This window comes from Papio anubis, chromosome 16, assembly GCF_008728515.1.
Source record: "Papio anubis isolate 15944 chromosome 16, Panubis1.0, whole genome shotgun sequence".
NCBI classification, from domain to species: Eukaryota; Metazoa; Chordata; class Mammalia; order Primates; family Cercopithecidae; genus Papio; species Papio anubis.
In genome coordinates, this window is record NC_044991.1 from 12,086,156 (window position 1) to 12,103,269 (window position 17,114).

The 17,114-nt window shown below is 48.4% G+C and overlaps 1 protein-coding gene across 7 annotated transcripts in view; it reads left to right on the forward strand.

Moving 5' to 3' along the window:
* Positions 1-17,114, forward strand: part of FAM227A (family with sequence similarity 227 member A) — a 72,744-nt gene that overhangs the window by 31,241 nt on the left and 24,389 nt on the right. For all 7 annotated transcript variants that reach the window (XM_031656305.1, XM_031656306.1, XM_031656302.1 and 4 more), the window contains 3 exons: positions 116-223; positions 3,068-3,147; positions 16,482-16,569. In XM_031656305.1, coding sequence (XP_031512165.1) covers positions 116-223; positions 3,068-3,147; positions 16,482-16,569 — 276 coding nt within the window. The remainder of the gene's footprint in view (positions 1-115; positions 224-3,067; positions 3,148-16,481; positions 16,570-17,114) is intronic.

Below are 17,114 nucleotides of genomic sequence, written 5' to 3' on the forward strand. Positions count from 1 at the left end.
CCCAGGCTGGTCTCCTGTGCTCAAGCGACCTCCCACCTTGGCTTCTCAAAGTTCTGGGATTACGGGCGTGATCCACTGCGCCTGGCCCCATTCTCACTCTTGCCTCCTCCCTTAGGCACCTATCCTAGCCCACAGAGCTATGACAGCTGGAACTACTCAGAACTAGACCCAGAGCGATTCCGCAGAGAAGAATTAATGTTACACAGAAGACGACTGATAAAGGGTAAGTTAGCAGTTACAGCCTCCTGCCTTCTTTGCCGCTGCCATACCCAACCACTATCTAACTGAGGGAGGAGAGGCCTTGGCATTGTTGTCCTCTGGTCAGGTTCTCTCTTGGGTACCCCCAAACTAGCCACCAAAATTCTTTGTGCTTGTGGACTGTAGTGTACAACATAATCATTGGGAGGCAGGGGATGGAATTTTGTATTGGAATAGTGGATGCCAGATGATGAGTGTCTACCTATGTGCAAGGCACTGTGATGAGCTCTCTGCCTCTTTTTTTTTTTTTTTTTTTTTGGAGATAGAGTCTCACTCTGTCACCCAGGCTGGAGTGCGGTGGCGTGATCTCGGCTTACTGCAACCTCCGCCTCCCGGGTTCAAGCAATTCTCCTGCCTCATCCACCCGAGTAGCTGGGATTATAGGCACCCGCCACCAAGCCCAGCTAATTTTTGTATTTTTAGTAGAGATGGGGTTTCCCCATGTTGGCTGGGCTGGTCTTGAACTCCTGACCTCAAATGATCCACCTGCCTCGGCCTCCCAAAGTGCTGGGATTACAGACGTGAGCCCCCGTGCCTGGCCAGCCCATTTTATTTAATCCTCACGACAGCCTGCTGAAGTCCACACTAAATCCAATTCACAGATGAGGAAACTAAAGCTCAGAGAAGCGACTTGTCCAAGGTCAGCTTTTCTGTTGCACTCAGCAGACACATGATGAGCTCTGGGTGCCAGGTACTCTGCTCAGCACTGGGAACACGGTGGTGGTGGCAAGCCCAGTCCCTCTGTTGCAGGGCCAAGGAACCCCAGAATTGGGGCTTCTGCCTGGAAAGGTTCAAGGCGTTGCCCAGGAAGGAATTCAAGGATGAGCTGGGGGTAGAACAAAGTGTCTCACCTTGACTATGGCAGCCCTCTGACTGCTTCTGCAGAGTAGGGCTACCCCATAAGCAGTGTGTTGAGAACAAGAGCTCAGGGCCAGTTCTGCAGGCTCATTTATACCCATGTTTAATTACAGGCAAATTAAGGGGCAGGTTATTCAGAAATTTCTGGAAAAAGGGGTGGTAAATTCCAGGTCCGGTCATTGCTAGGGAATGATAAACTGACTTGACGCCTGGTGGGCATGTCTTAGGGAGCTAGTCTTCAATTAGGTCTGGAGTAGAGTTCCACCTCCAACCTCACCTCCTTATGATCTAGTGGGAAATTCAGGCCACACAATTGTCCTGCAAGGGATTGGGCACTGCACTGGAGGGATTCAGTCCAGCCCTGAGAAGGCCAGTACGTGGCGTTTGAGTTGAGATTCGAAGGGTGTGTTGGTCCGAGGACCTGCAGCATCAGTATCTCTCCAAATCTACTGACTCCGACTCTGCAGTTGATCAGGAGGACTTCCAGTGATCTCGAAGCACGTTCTAGTTTGAGAAGCCCTGGTTTAGGGCACAAAGGAAGAGAATACCTGAAACCCTTGGAGCAGAGCACGGTGGTGGTTACTAGCTGGAGATGATAAGCTGGCACTCACTCAGGGCCAGACGCTTTTTGGGTTTTTTTTGAGACAGACTCTTGCTCTGTCGCCCAGGCTGGAGTGCAATGGCATGATCTCGGCTCACTGCAACCTCCGCCTCCCAGGTTCAGGTGATCCTCGTGCCTCAGCCTCCCAACACTTTTACCTGTTAGCTCTCTAAGCATTTCCATTTCTTGATCCCTTCATAGATATGATTTCCCAGTAGTCATCATGCACACTCAGGGAGTTTTTTTTTCCTCTTCTTTTCTTTTCCTTCCTTCCTTCCTTTCTTTTTTTTTTTTTTTTTTTTTTTTTGTCTTTCTATGTCACCCGGGCTGGAGTGCAGCGGCGTGATCTCGGCTCACTGCAACCTCTGCCTTCCGGTTCAAGCGATTCTCGAGCCTCAGCTTCCTGAGTAGCTGGGATTACAGGCATGCGCCACCACACCCGGCTAATTTTTGTATTTTTAGTACAAAAATACAGGGTGAGACAGGGTTTCACCGTGTTGCCCAGGCTAGTCTCAAACTTCTGAGCTCAAGCAATCTGCCCACCTTGGCCTCCCAAAGTGCTGGGATTATAGGCGTGAGCCACCGTGCCCGGCTGACTCAGGGAGTTTTTTCAAAGTGAAGAAAAACCTAACCCATAAATTGTGTGAGTTTAATGACATTTTAATGAATATTAAATTTAACAGCTATGAATTTGATAGATTGTTTCTTAAGCATTTAAGCATTTTAATTTTGCAGAGCTCCAAATTGGTTTTTCTTCTGAAGCCAGTCCTTTTTTTCCTATGGGTTGAGTGTCTACCCTATGCACAGGGCTGTGTATACATTATTATTATTATTTTTTTTTTTGAGACGGAGTCTTGCTGTGTCACCCAGGCTGGAGTGCAGTGGCGCGATCTCGGCTCACTGCAAGCTCCGCCTCCCGAGTTCACGCCATTCTTCTGCCTCAGCCTCCCGAGTAGCTGGGACTACAGGAGCCCACCACCATGCCCGGATAATTTTTTGTATTGTTTTTTTTAGTAGAGACGGAGTTTCACCGTGTTCGCCAGGATGGTCTCGATCTCCTGACTTCGTGATCCACCCACCTCGGCTTCCCAAAGTACTGGGATTGCAGGCATGAGCCACCTTGCCCAGCCCTGTGCATACATTATTTCCTTTAATTGGTGCATTCGTCCTAGAGGGAGATACTGTGCACAGTCTAACAGGATCAGGGTTGGGTAACTTGCCCAGCAGGTGGAGTCAACAGACTTTCTGGGTGTCACTCTCTCCAGAAAGGAGGCTGTTTCAAGCTCCTGGGCTGCAATCTTCATTGCCCCATGACAAGAGGAACTAATAACAGCTTTTTCCCTTCTATAGGGAGAGAGTTTTCTTTGTCTGCTGGTACGAGAGCCTTCTCCCAGAAGCCAGGCCAGAGCAGGAAATTCTGCCACCCTCAGGTAAGTGGGGAGGCACAGACCGGGACCCCTTGGGGCCCCATAAGCTTCAGAAACCCTGGGTTCTTCTGGAGCATCAGTGGCCTCCTGTTAGTTGCACATCTCTGTACCCCTTGCCCAGGTCTACCCCATCTTCTAAGTGGGTAAGTGGGTGGGTAAGTGGGTGGGTAAGTGGCGCACTAAGTGGGTAAGTGGCACACTAAGGCGCATTCACAGAAATGTAGCGATTGAGAAGAGAGAGGGAAGGAACCAGGTTTTCAGTGTAGGCTGCAGTGCAAGATGCTTTTACTTATTTTTTTCTCCACTAATCCTCATGGCAAACCTGAAACCTAGCAGTCATCCCTGATACCTACTTTATCCTCTGCCCTATTGATGTTCCTTCTGACGCACCTCCCAGAACCACCTGTTTCTCACTATGCCACTCCCACCACCCTAGTTTGAGTTCCCATCACTACTGCAGTAGGCACCTAACTGGTCTCCCTCAGGTTCTCAGATACTTCTAGGGCCATCTTTTCAAAGTGCAAAGCTAAGTACATCATCCCATCACCACCTGACTCTATCCTATCCCCCGACCCTAAAAACCCTACTTCCAGGCCAGGCACAGTGACTCACGCCTGTAATCCCAATACTTTGGGAGCCCGAGGCAGGCAGATCACTTGAGGCCAGGAGTCCAAGACCAGCCTGGTCCACGTGGTGAAACCCCGTCTCTACTAAGAATACAAAAATTAGCCAGGCTTGGTGGCACACACCTGTAGTCCCAACTACTCAGGAGGCTGAGGCACAAGAATTGCTTGAACCCGGGAGGCAGAGGTTGCAGAGAGTTGAGGTCACACCACTGCACTCCAGCCTGGGTGACAGAGCAAGACTCTGTCTCAAAAAAAAAAAAAAAAAAAATCCTACTTCTAGCCGATAAAACTACACCCTCCACACCCCAGAATGCTTCCTCTGGCCTTTAGAGTAGAATGACTTGCACAGCCTTGCTCATCTAGCTCAACCCCTTCTCCACCCTCCTGGGCTCTCAGGGGTCCTGCCACGGGGGACTTCTTTCAGTTCCTTGTATACCACACTCCCTTCCTGTATGTGGCCTCTGTACCTCCTGTTCTTCTTGTCCCAGGTAAGCTCCCATCACCACTGCCATTGTTACTGTCAGCTTTTCCTCCCAACTCCCAAGTCCAGAGACATTGAAAGCATGCAGTTAGCCAAATGCCACAAATAAAGGCCTTTTTTTTTTTTTCTTTTTCTGAAGAACTGGAAAAAAAAATCCAGGGCAGGGTTTAGCAAACTATGAATCAGACCTTTCACTGCCTGTTTTTGAAAATAAAGCTTTATTGGCGCACAGCCATGGCCATTCATTTACTATTGTCTACAACTACCTTTGCACTGAAACAGCAGAGTTGAATACTTGCAATAAAGACTTTATGACCTGGAAAGCCAAATATTTGTCATGTGGCTTTTTGCAGAAAAAGTTTGCCAACCCCTGGTCTAAGAGATATATAGTCATCCTTCCATCTCAGTTCAGATTCTTGTAGGGAGGGAAAAAAACCTTTTATCTACCCTCTTAGGCAAAGTGTATGGATCCCTATAAGTTAAACTGACAAAAGACAGACAGTTTAACAGGAAAAAGGCATTCAAATTTTATTTGATGTTCATATTTTTACATGACACAGGACTTCATTGGAAAAAAGTGAAAACCTCAAGGAAGTGGCTAGGTCTGATAGTTCACATACCACCCTAACAAAGAGCAGTTAATTGTGGAGATGTGACAAGACAAAGGAAAAGAGGTTTGGGCTTCCAGGGATGGTAAATTGTGGGAAGGTAAATATATGGGAGAAACTAATGGAAGATAAGGATTCAATATATATATCAATAAGATTTGTATATGCAGATTCAAGGGTGCTATCTCCAGTGATAAGTTGTCTCTTCTTCCTGATACTGGAGATGGGAAGCAGGGACACCTTCACAAAGGAAAATTTATGCTCTGCTTTTAGATGGAAAGTGGAATTTTAAAGAGATTTCCTGCATCTGCTGTTTTTCAATTGCCTTCAGCTCAAAATAATTCTTATGCAAAGTGGCCTATTTTGGGATGACAGATTCTGACCCCCTTCACTCTCATCCTCAGGGTCAGCGTTCTGCCCCTCTGGGCTGGATGAGGATCCTTGTTATACAGACCAATGTCCCTTTCCTTCAGAGCACTCATGTAATTATTTGGTTATTACTGTGATCATGGTTGTTTCCCCCCCGCCCCAATCTTTTTTTTTAATTGGTTTATTCTTTTAGAGACAGGGTCTCACTCTGTTGCCCAGGCCAGAGTGCTGTGGTGTGATCATAGCTCACTGCAGCCTCAACCTCCTGGATTCAAGTGATCCTACTGCCTTAACCTCCTGAGTAGCTGGAACATGTCACCATGAATTTTTAGTAGAGGTGGGTGGTCTTGAACTTATAGCTCAAGCAGTCTTCCCACCTCAGCCTCCTGAAGCACTTCAATTATAGGTGTGAGCCACCAGACCCAGCCTCCCCGCTAATCTTTACACCCTAGGAGAACATTCCCACTTCTAGTACCTGAATGCCCCATTTCTAATACATACTTCCTTAATAAATGGCATTAGAGACTACATTCATTAAGACAGCCTCCTCTGGCTGGGTGCAGAAGCTCAGCCTATAATCCCAGCACTTTGGGAGTCCGAGGTGGGTGGATCACAAGGTCAGGAGATCGAGACCATCTTGGCTAGCACAGTGAAACCCCATCTCTACTAAAAATACAAAAATTAGCCAGGTGTGGTGGCACACACCTGTAGTCCTAGCTACTGGGGAGGCTGAGGCAGGAGAATTGCTCTAATCTGGGAGGCGGAGGTTGCAGTGAGCTGAGATCGTGCCCCTGCACTCCAGCCTGGGCAACAGAGCAAGACTCTGTCTCAAAAAAAAAAAAAAAAAATATATATATATATATATATATATATATATATATATGTTCTCACAGGTTCAGATTCTAGCTGTGTGGCCTCAGGCAAGTTATTTGACTTCCCTAAGACTTTGTTTCTACAGGTATAAAATAGGTACAACAACCATGGTGCCTTCTTGCAGACATTCTGAAGACTGTGCGACCCCATAGCTCAGAAGGGCACTCAGTGCTGCCTGGCCGCACCACTGTACTGCCCTAGCATGCCCAGGTTCTCCCACCTTCAAAACACTTCCCCTGCAGGGCGTCCTTCCCCACCTGCCCTCCCCCCCAGCACCACCCAGGGAAGGTCTTCACTGAGAAATCACGAGCAGTCAGCAGGAAGGCCCGTGCCTTCCCACCACCAAGACATCCTGCCCCGCTCTGCACCCTCGCTGTCTGCCATCTCTGTGCCTACGGAGAGGCCCTGCTCCCCTCCCGGCTCAGTCCCCAACCTGCGTTCTGAACCTCGGCCCTCTCGGCTTCCCAAGGAGAGATGCCCTTAGCGCCCCTCTTTCGTGCATCCTCATTTCCTCCCATTCTGTGGGGCCATTCCTGTCACTGAACAGCGGTGCTTTCAGCATCTCTTATCTCGACTCCACATCACCATCTTCTGCTCCCTTTCACTCCAGAACTTCTTTTTTTATGAGATGGAGTCTCGCTCTGTCGCCCAGGCTGGAGTGCAGTGGCTGGATCTCAGCTCACTGCAAGCTCCGCCTCCCGGGTTCATGCCATTCTCCTGCCTCAGCCTCCCGAGTAGCTGGGACTACAGGCGCCCGCCACCTCGCCCGGCTAGTTTTTTTTTTTTTGTATTTTTTTAGTAGAGACGGGGTTTCACCGGGTTAGCCAGGATGGTCTCGATCTCCTGACCTCGTGATCCGCCTGATGAGATGGAGTTTCACTCTTATAGCCCAGGCTGGAGTGCAGTGGCGCAATCTTGGCTCACTGCAACCTCCGCCTTCTGGTTTCAAGCGATTCTCCTGCCTCAGCTTCCTGAGTAGCTGGGATTACAGGCTTGTGCCACCATGCCCGGCTAACTTTTTTTGTATTTTTAGCAGAGACAGGGTTTCACCATGTTGGCCAGGCTAGCCTCGAACTCCTGACCTCAGGCGATCCACCCACCTCGGCCTCCCAAAGTGCTGGGATTACAGGCGTGAGCCACCACACCCGGCCCAGAACTTCTTGAAAGATGCCTCTGTAACCCCATCTCTGCCTGGCTACTCCTGTCAGGTTCCTACCCTCGGCAGCCACTGCAGCTGCTCTTGGCAACAGCGCGGGGACCCCACTGGCTTGGACTGAGTCACTCCTCTAACCTGTTTGGTGTGGTTGGCCACTCCCATCTTCTTGAGACGCTTTGTTCTCTTGGCTTCTTTGTTGCTAGACTTTTGACAGTGTCTTCCTTCCTCACTGGCTGACCCCTCTCCATCTTCTCTGCCAGCTCCCTGTCCTGTCAGTCTACTCTTTCCCAAGCCCCCTTCCTTACTATATCTACATATTCTCCCTGGGTGGCCTCATCTGGTCTGGTAGCTTCAAATACCGCCCACACGCCAGTGACCCACCTTCGTCCTGGCCTCTCCCGGAACTTGCACTGGTCTGTCCACCAGCCCTCTCAGCCACACCAGGAGGATCTGAGACTTAGCCAGGTGAGGAAAGCACCTGACTCCTAGCCCCCCATGTTCTCTCTTGCCGGGCTGACTGCAGCAGCTGCCACCTAGGCTCCTTTCTTTTACTTGTAGCCCCAACCCAGCCTCCACACAGTGACCAGAGTAACCTTTTACAGGTATACATCAGATGGGGTCATTCCTGCTTGAAACCTCCAATAACTTCTTCATTGCATCTGGAATAAAATCCAGTCTCGTTCACCTGACTTGCAGTGCGGTAGAGAATCAGGCCCCCCGAATCCAGGCGCCTGGCACCCATTCCCTCCCGCAGCACCAGGCACTGGACTTCCTTCTGCCTCTTGGATGTGCCAGGTCTATGCCTGGTTGGGCCTTTGCACTCGCTGTCCTCTTTGCCTGGAATCTGCTTTCCTCAGGGATCCAGAGGAGAAAGCTGGCTCCTCCTTGTCCCTCAGATGCCAGGTTCACTGTCATTGCCCTAGAGAAGCTGTCCCTGACGGCCAGCCACTGGCTTCCCATCACCTGTCTCACTCTCTGTACAGTACTTATCTTCCTGTTGGGTTGATGTGTTGTTTGGAGTTTGTCTCCCTCTCTTAGAGGTAAACTCTGTCCGGGTGAGGTGGCTCAAGCCTGTAATCCCAGCACTTTGGGAGGCCCAGGCAGGAGGATCACTTGAGGTCGGGAGTTTGAGACCAGTCTGGCCAACACGATGAAACCCCATCTCTACTAAAAATACATAAATTAGTTGGGCGTGGTGGCGTGTGCCTATAATCCCAGCTACGGGGGAGGCTGAGGCAGGAGAATTGCTTGAACCAGGGGGCAGAGGTTGCAGTGAGCTGAGGTTGCAGTGAGCTGAGATCGTGCCACTGCACTCCAGCCTGGGCAACAGTTATTGCTGTTCTCTCTCTTTTACCTCCTAGAACAGACCTAACACAAAGAAGACACTTAACAAATATTTCTGGACTTTGTGAATGAGGTCATCTATGTAAACTTTGGCCCTGTGCTTAGCATATGACGGTACTCTGTAAACATCAGTTCCCAAAAAGTGCAGACGATGCAGGTACTGCAGAGGGACAGCCAGCACTCAGAGACCAAGACCAAAATATTATTCAGTGTTTGGGTACCGCCTGTCACAGCGGCTTGAAACAAGCGTGTGTTCTTTGTACTGAAATACGTAAACTCTCTGACAGTTATTTCAGGAACCTAGTTAAGAGATTCCATTTACTGCCCCCAAAATAGAAATAATCAAAAACTCTAGAACCTTAAGCACAGCTGCAGTTTTAATGGGCAAACCAGGATAGAGGGAGTAATTGGGTTTTGTGGTGGAGATAGAGCCTCTCTTGTCAAGAGCAGACACGTTTTCCCATCTGCTCAATGAAAGAGCTGGCTGTGTTCAAAATATGCTTTTCAATGGCAATAGTCTGTCTGAGAGTCCACAATTCAGGGGAATGAATTGCAATTACTTTCCGTCTCTTACCTGCTGTCTGCCCTTCGCTTGTTTAAGTGTTAGGGATTTGCACAGTGGAAATGAAAAAGTATCTAACCACAGAGCTGGCTCCTGCTATGAGACCCAGCTATAAATTAGGACACCTACCTATTAGAGACTGAGTCATTTGTTCATTTAATAAGTATTTTTAAAGATAGAAAAGTTTTAGGAAATGGAATCTGAGGGAGAACATGATAGGGAGAGAGAACACCAGAAAGATGAAAAGAGCAGCAGGCAGGATCTTCTCCTCTGCCTCTCTTTGTACAGTGGCTCAGCTCTGCGTCCCCCTTTCCTAGCTCCCCATGTCCTAAACCTGGAGAAGTGGTATATAGTGGAGAGACCAGACTATCAAATTAGGCATGAATTAGAATCCTAGCTCTTAACCTGGCCAACATGGTGAAACCCTGTCTCTACTAAAAACACAAAAAGTAGACAGGCGTAGTGCCACGCACCTGTGGTCCCAGCTACTTGGGGGACTGAGGCACGAGAATTGCCTGAACCTAGGAGGCAGAGGTTGCAGTGAGCTGCACTCCACTACTGCACTCCAGCCTGGGCAGCAGAGCGAGACCCTGTCTCAAAAAAAAAAAAAAAAGAATTCTAGCTCTTAGATGAGTCATTTCATCTCCCTGAACCTCAGTTTTCTTATCAGTAAAATGGGTACCTAAAGAAATCAGTCACAATGTGGGCATTAAATGTGATCTTATACGCAAGCACTCAACAAACAGCATAGCACAGAGTAAGAGCTCAATAAACATTAGCTCTTATCATCTTATACAAGGGTGGTACCTAGAGAAACACAGCTGGAGATTAAGAAAAAGGATGTCTTTGAGCCAGGAAGGCATACGTTTCAGGGACTCCCAGCATCTGTGAAACCCAGTTGTACACACCTTCCCCCATTATATATGTCAGGTGCAAACATGTAGTATCAGGATCCTGAGCTTTGTCTCTGGGAAGATGATGAGATGGCTAGAAACTGCATTGTCAGGGTCCAAGGACATCCCTGGGCTGGGACCTTGGACCTAGGTCCTTGCAGGGGGGAAAACAAACAAACAAACATTTTGGGGGACTAAGGTGGGAGGATGGCTTGAGCCCAGGAGTTTGAGACCAACCTGGGCAACATAGTGAGATCCCCTGTCTGTACCAAAAATATAAATATTTTTAATTAGCCAGGTGTGGTGGTACATGCCTGTGGACCCAGCTCCTCAGGAGGCTGAGGCAAAAGATTTTTTTTTTTTTTTTTTGGTAGAGTTTTTGTAGAGCCAAAAAAAAAAAAAAAAAAAAAAACAGTGAAGGAAGGCTTCTGTAAGGAGGAATCATCATCAAAGTTCTCAGTTGCAAACCATAGAATCCACTCCAGCTAGTTTAAGCAGAAAGAAATGCATTAAAGGCGCACAGCTCCCCTGGAAGACCCTCTGTGTTAGCTTCAGAGGCCATGCTACCAAGAATGATGCCCAAACCATAGTGCCTCTGCCAAGGTGTGCCACTGTGTGCCAGTATGACTGAGGACTGGATGTTAAAAGTTCTACTCTGCTCCTTGAAAAACCAGTTGCTCCTGTTAACAGCCTCTCTAAAAACTGGAGTCCACATGCTTCCCATTTCCTCCCCATTGCTCATTTCCATCTTGAAGTCTCAGGCAGGGGCGGTGTATCTGCAGGTAGAGCCTAGGTGAAATATCTGCACGCCAGCTGCAACTTAAGTCTTTTACCTTGGGAATGGGTCTCACATATGTGAAGAAAAAAAATCACACATGTAACAAGTAATGACCCCAGAAGATGCCATTTGAGCTGAGAACCAAGAGATGAGGAGTCAGCCATTGGAAGAGTAAATGGCAGAACCTTCCAGGAAGAAGGGACAGCATGTGCAAAGGCCCCGAGGCAGGTAGAAAAGAGCTCGAGTGTTCAGGAAACAGAGAAGGCCAATACTGTACCCCAGAGAGTGAGGAGAAGAGAGGCACAAGCCAAGGCTGGGAGGTAGACAGGGCTGGATGCTGCAGAGTTATAAGCATCATAGAAAGCAACATGAATATGGATATAATTGAAGTGCCATGAGAACTCATTACATTAGGGATGACATGGTGTGATTTGTATTTTTTAAAGATCACACTGTCTTTTGAATATGGAGGATGTGTTGGAGGGGCACAGAAGACCAGCTGCGAGGCTTCTGTATTTGTCTAAATGACAAATATAGAAGGTGGCAAGAAGCAGACAGACCTGACACATTGGGAGATGGATCTTTCAACACTTGCTAGTGCGATGGCTTTGAGAGCGGGGAGGAGAAGTGGGGGAAGAAAGGACGGAGTTGAAGGTTGCCTCCCAGGTGTGCAGCTTCAGCATCCGAATGGTGCCATTTACCGAGATGGACAGTGTAGGGTTTGAGTTAGCGGAAAGCTATCAAGAGTTCAACTTTGAACTTGTTAACTTTTTAAGATGCCTATGAAAAGTGCAAATGAAGATAGATGCCAAGTAGGTAGATATACAAGACGGGACTTTGGAGGAGAGGCCTGGCTTACAGAGAGAACAATTTCTACCCAAGCCAAAATTTGGGAACTATGAGTGCATGACCACTGTGGAGCCACAGGCAAAGGCACTGGGGTATGGTACTGGCCTTCTCTGGACTTGGTGCCAGGAGACCTAGGCACCAAGACCTAGGCATCTAGGTGATGCCTCCTATCAGTTACATGCCTTGAGGCAAATCTAGGCCTCCATGTTTTTATCCACAAAATGGGCATCATGACTGGTATTCATTCTTATAGATTCAATCTAGGGGTAACCAAGGTCCCAGAGATTGTCGTTTAGTTATGTCTTGTCAGAATACCTACTAATTTAACCAGAATTTTCCCAAGTTCCACAGCATAGATATAGTCAGTGTCCTTAACAATAATGACTCAGATTTCTCCAGCTCGTGTCCATACCTGCTAATTCCAGGTCTGTGCAGCTGTCTCCCCACCCAGACATTTCTAGGCATCCCTAGATTATATCTCATAGTAGCTCAAATATAGGCTCCCCCTCCAACACTGTACAGTAACAACTGAGCCCTCAGCGTGCTGAATCTGAGCAGCTGGGTGGCCAGGTGGGCTAGAACAGTTCCCTCTCCTCTATGCTGTGGTGGGACAGGGGGTCTTAGAACAGTCTTGGTTTACCCCCAACCCTTATGATAATCACCTTGCCTCATACACCCATGGGGTGGTGGCTGGTCACAACATGAGAGAATGGACAGGAAAGTACTTTTTTTTTTGAGATGGAGTCTCACCCTGTCACCCAGGCTGGAGTGCAGTAGCGTGATCTTGGCTCACTGCAACCTCTGCCTCCTGGGTTCTAGTGATTCTCCTACTTCAGCCTCCCGAGTAGCTGGGGTTACAGGTGCCCACCGCCACCCCCAGCTAATTTTTTTATTTTTGGTAGAGACGGGTTTTCACCATGTTGGTCAGGATGGTCTCAAACTCCTGACCTCGTGATTGGCCCTCCTCAGCCTCCCAAAGTGCTGGGATTACAGGCGTGAGCCACCACGCCCGGCCCAGGAAAGTACTTTCTAAGTGGAAGGGCATGGTCTCTATGGGGAGTCCACCATGTTCAGGGTGTTTTGTTTTGTTTTGTTTTTGAGATGGAGTTTTGCTCTTATTGCCCAGGCTAGAGTGCAATAGCGCAATCTCAGCTCACCGCAACCTCGGCCTCCCATGTTCAAGTTTTCTTTGCATATATCTTCTCTAGTCCTTACATCAGCCCTGCAAGGTGGGTCATTATTACTTCTTATCTTTATTTGACAAAGGAAGTAATAGACTGAGGGGGTGAATGGCTTGCCCCAGGCCACACAGCTGACCTCAGCTGATGTCAGGACACTGTCAGTCTGAGCTCTTTCTGCATCAGCAAGCTGCCTCTCCAGCAAGTAGCAGGGTCTAGTCACTGAAACCCAGGCAAATCCCCTGCACTGTTCTCTGCTCCACTGCAGACCTCTCTGAGGCCTGTTAAGAATGAGCCTGGATGAGCTTGCAGTGAGCTGAGATCCGGCCACTGCACTCCAGCCTGGGCAACAGAGCGAGACTCCGTCTCAAAAAAAAAAAAAAAAAAGAATGAGCCTTGCCAGGAGTGGTGGCTCAGGCCTGTAATCCTAACATTTTGGGGGACTAAGGTGGGAGGATGGCTTGAGTCCAGGAGTTTGAGACCAACCTGGGCAACATAGTGAGACCCCCTGTCTCTACCAAAAATATGTATATTTTTAATTAGCCAGGTGTGGTGGTACATGCCTGTGGACCCAGCTCCTCAGGAGGCTGAAGCAGAAGATTCACTTGAGCCCGGGAGTTTGAGGCTGCAGTGAGCTGTGATCGTACCACTGCACTACAGCCTGGGTGACAGAGTAAGACACTGTCTCTTTAAAAAAAAAAAAGAAAAAAAGACGGCCAGGTGCTGTGGTTCATGCCTGTAATCCCAGCACTTTGGGAGGCCAAGGCGGGCAGAGCACCTGAGGTCAGGAGTTCGACACCAGCCTCGCCAATATGGCGAAACCCCCTCTCTACTAAAATACAAAAAACTAGCTGGGCGTGGTGGCGGGTGCCTGTAGTCCCAGCTACTCGAGAGGCTGAGACAGGATAATCTCTTGAACCCGGGAAGTGGAGCTTGCAGTGAGCCGAGATCGTGCCATTGCACTCTAGCCTGGGCCACAAGAGTGAAACTCCACCTCAAGAAAAAAAAAAAGAAAGAAAGAAAAGAAAAGAAAAAGAATGAGCACTGATGCTTCATTGAGCCCTGGGAGTGTTTTCCCTGCAACCACCTCAACACTATAAAAATCAGTAGCTTTTGGACAGCCAGCTGCATGATGTCTGGGAAGTCCTTTCTGCTTTCTCCTGCCCATTCAAATATCACATTTCTATAAAAGCGAACGGTTGTTGTTGAGGCTGGTGGACTGCTTGTCTGCCACTTGGTGGGCCATCTGTCTAACATTGCCAACCTCCTACTCATCCTTAAAGACAGAATGCGAGTGTCTTCTCTGCTTGGAAGCCCTCCAGCTCTCGCCCAGACAGAATCCAGCGTTCTGCGCTCTAGCTGCCCGTGATATTCTCCTCATACTGCTTGTGGCCAACTATGAGTTGTTTCCCAATATCTGTTGTCCCCTTCACCTGTGAAAAGAAAACCTCTGATTTTTTGCTGGGCATGTACCTGGCCGAAATAAAGATTGTATTTCCTGGCCTCCCCTACCTCTATGTGCGGCCACATGACTAAGATCTAGTTAATGAGATGTAAGTGGATGTGTTGTGTGGCAGTTTCTGGAAACCTTCCTTAAAAAACAGCTTTATCTCTTTGTCCTTTCCTCCCTCCTGCTGCCTGTAATGTGAATGTGATGGCAGGAGCTCCAGATGCCTCCTTGGACCCTAAGAACAAGGATCTTGCCTGGGCGCGGTGGCTCACACCTGTAATCCCAGCACTTTGAGAGGCCAAGTCGGGCAGATCACCTGAGGTCAGGAGTTTGAGACCAGCCTGGCCAACATGGTGAACATGTTCTCCCAAAACATGCCTAAGGCCGGGCTGTACTCAAGCCTGTAATCCCAGCACTTTGGGAGGCCTCTGCACGGGCGGATCACGGTCAGGAGATCGAGACCATCCTGGCTAACACGGGGTGAAACCCCGCCTCTACTAAAAAATACAAAACTAGCCGGGCGCTGTGGCGGGCGCCTGTAGTCCCAGCTACCGGGAGGCTGAGGCAGGAGAATGGCGTGAACCCGAAGGCGGAGCTTGCAGTGAGCTGAGATCCGCCACTGCACTCCAGTCTAAGGGCAGAGCCAGACTCCGCCTCTCAAAAAAAAAAAAAAAAAAAAAGAAGCAGGTGTGGTGGCACACACCTGTAATCCCAGCTACTTGGGAGGCTGGAGAGGCAGGGAGTATCACCAAACCCAGGAGGCGGAGGTTGCAGTGAGCCAAGATCGTGCCATTGTACTCCACCCGGGGCAGCAAGAGCAAAATGCCATCTCAAAAAAAAAAAAAAGGAACAAGGGTCTTATTTATGAAAGCTGGAACTGTGCACTGGAAGAAGTCAGAGTATGTCCTGGCACAGTGGCTCATGCCTATAATCCCGGCACTGTGGGAGTCCAAGGCGGGTGGATCACTTGAGGTCAGGAGCTCGAGACCAACCTGGCCAACATGGTGAAAACCCATCTCCAATAAAAGAACAAAAATTAGCTGAGCGTGGTGGCAGACACCTGTAATCCCAGCTACTTGGGAGGCTGAGGTAAGAGAATTGCTTGAACCCAGGAGGCAAAAGTTGCAGTGAGCTGAGATCGTGCCATTACACTCCAGCCTAAGCAACAGAGCAAGATTCCATCTCAAAAAAAAAAAAAAAAAGAAGTCAGAATCCCTGAGGACTTAGCACCACCAGTGCTTAGAAACACTATATAAGCCCAGGCTTGCCCGCCTTCAGACTTTTATGTGGGAGAGAAATGTATTTATATTTACTTATTTAAAGACAGAGTTTTGCTCTGTTGCCCAGGCTAGAGTACAGTGGCACAGTCATGGCTCACTGCAGCCCCAACCTTCCAGGCTCAAGCAATCCTCCCACCTCAGCCTCCCAGGTAGTTGGGACTACAGGTACACACCAGCGTGCTTGGCTAATTTTTTTTTTTTTTTTTTTTTTTTTTGTAGACAAGGTCTCACTATGTTGCCCAGGCTGGTGGAAGAGAAATTTCTACCTATTTTGAGCCACTGTTATTTTGAGTCTCTGTCACATTCAAACAGAATCCTAACTTCTTTTGCCTCTCTATAACAAATATGAGATGCTTTCCACACTTCAGTGTAACTGTCCATTTCCTGTTATTTCCCCTGGAAACTCCTCAAGCCAGGGGCTAGATTTCAGTGTTTGCCTAGTGCAGACACATTAGTATTTGCCCAGTGAAACATTTGCTGGAAAAGGTGATTGCATCAAGGATGATGGCAGTGTTTTTGGAGCACTCACCGTGAGCACTCCTGTAATTTGCATGCATTCACTGACTTAATCCTACAAGGAAACCAAGGTGGTAAAGAGGTTTGATGACTTGCCCCAGATCACTGGCTGTTGAGTGAGAGAATTGGGACTGGAGCCCTGGTTAGCCTGGGTCCCCAGCCCATGTGTTCTCCACATCAGCCACTGCTGTCTGCCATGCTCCTGGGAGGACCGGAAGGGTCTGGTTCTGCATGTTCCTTTGCTGAGAACAATAAGAAATAGCAAAGAAATTGCATGTATTACTTTTTTGTATTTCTCTCACTACCAATTTTATTTTGTTCTCTCTCTCTCTGTTTCTCTCTTTCTCCCTCTCTTTCTCTTTTGTCTCCTGAAGTTTTTTAGTGCAAATTCACCCCATGAAAAAGCCTCTTCGGCCAAGCAGAACTCAGAAAAAAGCTTACGAACACAGAATACTGCAAAAGGTATATTGACTACCAAAAAGGGAAATGTAGGCTTTTGGCTTAGCTATTATCTCCAAAACGCTGGTTTCTTGGGTTCGTTTGAACAGAATTTGCTACCCTACTTTATACTTGGGGTGCCAGCCTAGGGCTTGGCACCAAGTAATATTTTATGAAAGGATGTAATTGTCTTTCAGTTCAGTGAGCACTGATTATTTATTTATTTATTTTTGAGACAAAGTCTCACTCTGTCGCCCAGGCTGGAGTGCAGTGGCACGATCTCAGCTCACTGCAGCCTCTGCCTCCCAGGTTCAAGTGATTCTCCTGCCTCAGCCTCCCAAGTAGCTGGGACTACAGGCATGTGGCACCACGCCTGGCTAATTTTTGTATTTTTAGTAGAGACGGGTGTTTCACCATGTTGGCCAGGCTGGTCTCGAACTCCTGACCTTGTGATCCTCCCGCCTCGGCCTCTCAAAGAGCTGAGATGACAGGCGTGAGCCACCTCGCCCGGCCTAAGCACTGATTAAGTTCCACTTTTGTGGTGATGAGGTCAGCACAATGCTAATATC